Here is a 6039-nt window from a genome sequence, read left to right on the forward strand (position 1 = left end):
ACGACCAAAGCTAGCCGACTAAGCTACAGCATCTACTGACAATAACGCATAAGAAAGCGGGATGTTCGGAGTCGAGTCGATTTCAACAATGGCATGTTGAAAACATCATGGGACTTGATCGGGAACGTTAGAAAGGGATCCTGCAAACAAATCTGCACATATTAAACGTTACTGCTTTACAGAAGCGCGTCCACATTAAACGCTACTGCTTCAACTACAGAAGCGCGTCCACATTAGCAACGTTAGCCAGCCAGCTAGCTAGCTCCTAACGACCAGCTAGCTAGCTACACGCTGATTTAATTACAGATTAGCGTCAGAGATCCGACAGAAAAGGTTATGAAGAAGTTGACTTTATATAGTAAAGGTATAGATTATTCGCAATCCATCTTTAGAATGCTACCATCAATAAAGCATATCTAGAAATGTGGCTAACAAAGAGAAGTTGTTTATCGCTGCTTGCTAACCAACAGATGGTGCGAGGCCTCACTCGCACAGCTACGGAAAGCGTTAGAGGTCGAACTTCGCTCTTCGTAGTTACACGCGTTTTTTTTTTTTTCTTGGCAGAACTCACTGAAGTCTAGTCCCACCTCGTAAGTAAACTAGTAACTGGACAGTGAGTTTATATAATAATTCAGTAAAAGTTCAGTATTTTCATGAATATATTGCAGATATTTTAATGTGAAATATGAAAAACAAATAGGTTATACTGGGCTTTGAATTTCTGCAGGCACCCTATAAAAGTTATATGTTGGGGTCAACAACCATGCTTCCATTACTAATTAACTTTTGCAGCTATACATTCTGTGAATAATGTTTTACTTGCAGAACAGGTTTGCCCTGACAGTTGGTACTTCTTGTATGAACTGGTAGCCAGTGTAGTTGTTGTCACAGGTGCTAAAGGAAACATGGATTTGACGGCTACAAATCACTCTGTCACCATGAGTAGTGGGTTCAAAATTCCACTCATGGGTATAGGAACCTATGGAGACCCTCGAACAGTAAGAAGGCATATAAATTATTCTACAATAATATTTTTTTCACTGATGTTGCGAATGTTTCTGTTATTTCCGCAGTGATTAGTGATTTACTATAGATCATTCACAGAGTTCTCTCTTTTTGCTTTTACACACAGTTAACCATTTTGACTGTTTTTAATAGACTCCTAAGGGAACTGCATATGAATCGGTCAAGTTGGCCATTGAGATTGGATATAGGCATATTGATGGAGCATTAGTATATTTCAATGAGCATGAGGTGGGTCAAGCTATACGAGAGAAAATTGCTGATGGAACTGTGAAGAGAGAGGACATTTTCTACTGCGGAAAGGTAACCTTCTTCTGCAAAATGATCATCGGTTGGGGAATTACTACTAAATAGAAGTCATCAAAAGTTGCAGGTTAATTCTCATTCTATGCTGGAATGCCTATAAAGCTTTGCTCACTGTTGAAGGTTATTATTACTGAATTCCATTCAGTACCTTACAACCCAGCTACAATCCAACTGCTAGTTGCAAGTCTGGTTTGGTTTTTTTTGTTGTTGTTGTTTTTTGTGGCAGCTATGGAACACTTTTCACCCTCCAGAGCTTGTAAGACCAGCACTAGAGCGAACTCTCAAAACTCTGCAGCTGGAATATGTGGACCTCTACATCATCGAATTGCCCATGGCTTTCAAGGTCTTACAATGTCCTGATCACAAATTCTTATAATGCAAATAAAAATTTAGGAACTGATAATTAGATGGCTATATTTTTATCCAATTCTCCTAGCCAGGAGATACCTTCTATCCCAAAGATGAGAATGGAAAGATTGTTTACCATGAGACAGACCTTTGTGCTACATGGGAGGTAAGCATATGTCTTAATTAGATAACTTTCCATTTTAATTCAATAAATATTTAATAATCATAACACTTTGCCAGGTGCTTTAATAGGATAAAAACAAAGTTCTACAAATTACAAAACCTTTTTCATTTATCAGATTGAAGACTAAACCATATAGATTACTTTACTTTACCGACTTCAAAGGTTACAGTGACCTTTGAAATTTAGTGGAGTTTTTAAAATGTATTTTCCTCAGGGAGAAAAAAATACTCATTGGCCTTTATTTGCTAAAATTTCATATGACCAAATATGATTGTGAAACAAGCACACAAAATATTTACTGTCAGCAAAATTGTCAGTATCATTACTGATATGAATAATGGCATGGAAAAAAAGGTAGTAGTAGTACTGGTAAAAAAACCAAAAAACAACAACAACAGCTGTACACTACAAAAACTGAGGAAAAGGGTTGGAGGAAATTGATTGCATTAAATATTAAAGGTGTTAGGTAATATTAGGTAATTGTTAAAACTAGATACTTCTAACTAATGGCAATTAAGTAAGGTTAACTTTAATGCTTTCTTTTCACAAACCATGCTACTTCAGCAAGCTCAAGCACCTACCTCCATAAACCTAACAATCATCAACAGACACGTGCAGAAACCTATCAATCTCTATCACACATGAGCTGTGCTCAGAACTGTGCCCTATTCACTATCCCCTACATGCAAAAATCTGGATCCCCACATAGAGCACGATTATAAACAAAATAATTCATCAAGGTTGTGAATTATTTCAGACACTACATTATCCATGTTAACTCATTGCTGTTTGACAGCAGACTGCATGTCAGTAACAATTTGAACATTATACTACATGTTCCATTGTGAGACGTTTGACAATATAACAACATGCCCAGCAGGTAGATTAAGATCACCATTTACACTTGCATCATTTAGCTGACACTTTTTTATCCAAAGCAACTTACAATTAGGACTGAGCTCAACTTGAGCAATTGAGGGTTGAGGGCCTTGCTCAGGGGTCCAACCATGGCAACTTGGTTGTGGTTCTGATTACTAGTCAAGTGCATTAACCACTGAACTACCACTGCCCATGCACCATGTCTTCACCACGTCTTCATTGGTCCATGAGGTAATATAAACAATCATCTGGCTCTGTAACTAGCTAGATGTTTAACACAAAATTATTTGACAATCAAATATAATTCACTTTAAACAAAACCTTTGTGATTACAGAAAGAACTTTGAAAAGCTGAAAACTTTTATTTAGTTAACCTGCTACTTACATTTATAACAGACCCACGAGGACTCTGAATATGTCTCCATTGTGCCATCTCAGAGATGCTACCTGCAAATCTTCAGTCCAAACAACGTGGTACCCTTGCGCACTAGGGTACATAGTTCGAACACTACTTATTGTAGTGCATTGTGGGATCATTACAGTGCACTAAATATCTTAATAGGCCATAAAAGTAGATTAGTGCATTTTAATTAAAATTTAAATTGTTAATACATTTACTCAATGTTGTTTTTTTTGGGTTTTTTTTACTGATTTACTATTGTCTATGTTATATTCATTTCTTTTATTAGGTGTTTTCTATGTACACATGGATCCTTGTACTAAAGGAGTAGGAATTCAGCTTGGTTACTGTCAGTGTGTAATTTGGATATGTCTGTTGGATTTCACAGACTTGCATCTTGATTAATAATCAGAACTTAAATTAAACATAAAGAGACAAGCACCTCTAGCCCCTCTTTACTGATTTTTCTTTTTTTCCCTCTGTCCAGCCTTTTTTCCTTTCTTTTGTCCTCCATGTTTAATGAATATATGACTTGCCTTTTATGATCTTACTAGCGCTGCACATAGGTAAATCAGTGCGTGATTAATGTAAATAGTATATGAGAGCACTATAAGACATGCCCCTTGCAAACGATGTTTTATTGAGGCATCGGTTTTCAACCAGGTGAAGCTGATTCATCAACTGTCCTCAAATCACCACCATGGGTTCAATGTCAAATGGTTTGAAATAGTTTGCATGTCACTCAGAGCAGTCGAATCCACACTCGTTTGTATGTGACTTCAAAGATTAAGGACGATTGTATCCTGACAATGTCCTGCACCTTTTCCTGTCATTAGGCCTTAGAAGCATGCATAGATGCAGGGCTGACGAAATCTCTCGGGGTGTCTAACTTCAATAAGCGACAACTGGAGCTGATCCTGAACAAGCCTGGTCTAAAGTATAAACCTGTGACAAACCAGGTAACACCCAGCAATTACACCACAGTAATGTGTGTAAGGAAATATGTTGCTTATACAAAACAACTTTCCAATATAAACTGATACTTAAAAGTATTGTGATGTGTAGAATTAACAGCATGTAGAAGTCTTCTCTTATTCATTTGTTACTTTCTAGTGATTAGTATTGTCACAATGAAGAATCATTATCTGTAGAAACTCTTAATTTTTTTTTTGTCTAATCACCACAGATTGAATGCCACCCATACTTCACTCAACCTAAAATGATGCAATACTGTAAGCAGAATGATATCATCATTGTTGGCTACAGCCCTCTAGGAACATCCAGAGATCCGTCCTGGTATAATATGTTATTCTAGCCTAGAAATACAATGTAACTATAGAAATGGTTTCACACAAACATAGACTGAAAAATCCCATCTGTGATCTACTATGAACAGACTGTTGCTCCTATGAACATAAGATAGCAATGATCTTTCTCTCTGTGCCTTTCTAAAGGGTGAATTTAAAGAATCCTCCTTTGCTAGAAGACAAGCTTCTGGTGGCCATTGCCAAGAAATATAATAAGAACACAGCACAAATTGCCCTGCGGTTCAATGTCCAGAGAGGCGTGGTGGTCATTCCCAAAAGCTTCAGCCCTAAGCGCATCAAGGAAAACTTTGAGGTTTGAAAGCCCTCATAACTGAGATATGTAGCTTTTCTGTGAAGCCATTCTCTAATTTTACCTTTCTTTCTCAAAGATATTTGACTTCTTTTTGACTGATGATGAAATGAGAGCAATAGAAGGTCTGAACAAAAATATCCGATTTGTGGAGCTTCTCATGTAAGTAACAGGCTGTTTACCAGTTAAATCAAAGGTTCTTTACTGCAGTAGAGGTGAGAGCCCCACTGCACATACCTGTGTTTTCCCTGCCCCCACAAGCAATACAACTCCTCAGGTAATTATTAAGCCATGATTTAGGTGTGTTTGACTAGAGAAAACATTAGATGTTGCAGTACAGACTGTGACTGAAGACCATTTAAGGAGTTCAAAAAAGATCAAAGTACTGACCAATAATTGTTTCATTTTTCAAGGTGGAGTGATCACCCGGAATACCCATTCCATGATTATTATTAGGTATTGTAATGTAAACAGAAACATTATCAACAATTAACAGCTTTGCACCATTTAAACATGATATATATTTGGTTCTGTATTTAGTATGATAACATTTGATTTTACTATGTGCAAATAAATAATATTTACCACACATTGGCACCTCTTTCCCTTGTTTAACTGGTTGTATTAAATTTCTCTATTGTTTAAATAAGTGCCATAAGTAAATGACAAATAAATAAATGGCATCAAGTGACATCCAAGGAAGCGGATTAAACGACCGTGTGAGGGTTTACTTGTATTTCATCTCAGGCTCCATCACAGCAGGTGGCGGTACTGCCTCTTGTTGGTCTATGGTTTAACCCAGGGTTGACACCTTAGACTGTGGTTCAACGCAACAGTAATTACACTTGCTTTATCACTATAGATAAAAATAAATAACATGTGAGTGTTTTCTACTGATTTCCGATTTTGCTCCGGAAGTTATGCATTTGGCCTTCAGCCCGTCATTATTTATTAATGCGTTATGATATCGACATAAGACACACATGCATATCACAAACAAACGGAATTAAAAACAATTACACTTTCCGCATTTGTGATTTAAACTTGTTTCACTCTACTTTATTTTCTTTGTCCAAATAGCGTCTATCATGAGGAATTGCATGCAGCTGCAAAAGAAACAATGCCTGTAGCTGGACGTTCGTAGAAGACAAAGTGCCTAGCGATGATCTAGTCGTAAACAGATATTTGTAAACATGTCCGGTTGATCGCAATACAAGAAACAACAATATTTCTTTATCCAGCTCAAAATACAAAGAATCGTTTTCGACGACGCCATGATAAA

General features: G+C 37.0%; 1 protein-coding gene across 1 annotated transcript; it reads left to right on the plus strand.

Annotated features, from left to right (window-relative positions):
• The first annotated feature begins 476 nt into the window (after positions 1 to 476).
• LOC113573542 (aldo-keto reductase family 1 member D1) lies at positions 477 to 5346 on the plus strand. The gene is made up of 10 exons (XM_027003868.3): positions 477 to 590; positions 892 to 998; positions 1159 to 1326; positions 1556 to 1672; positions 1766 to 1843; positions 3977 to 4099; positions 4327 to 4436; positions 4595 to 4760; positions 4837 to 4919; positions 5171 to 5346. The coding sequence occupies exons 2-10, from the start codon at positions 906 to 908 to the stop codon at positions 5211 to 5213; spliced, it is 981 nt and encodes a 326-aa protein (XP_026859669.1). The 5' UTR covers positions 477 to 590; positions 892 to 905; the 3' UTR covers positions 5214 to 5346.
• Positions 5347 to 6039: the final 693 nt, after the last annotated feature.

Source organism: Electrophorus electricus, chromosome 11 (assembly GCF_041902795.1).
Source record: "Electrophorus electricus isolate QZ-2024a chromosome 11, ASM4190279v1, whole genome shotgun sequence".
NCBI lineage: Eukaryota > Metazoa > Chordata > Actinopteri > Gymnotiformes > Gymnotidae > Electrophorus > Electrophorus electricus.

Excerpts from the sequence above, each read along its gene's own strand:
- LOC113573542 (XM_027003868.3), top strand. The coding sequence starts at position 906 with ATGGATTTGACGGCTACAAATCACTCTGTCACCATGAGTAGTGGGTTC. Across the intron at positions 4,761-4,836 it reads GCATCAAGGAAAACTTTGAG|ATATTTGACTTCTTTTTGAC; the intron begins GTTTGAAAGCCC and ends TCTTTCTCAAAG. Across the intron at positions 4,920-5,170 it reads CGATTTGTGGAGCTTCTCAT|GTGGAGTGATCACCCGGAAT; the intron begins GTAAGTAACAGG and ends TCATTTTTCAAG.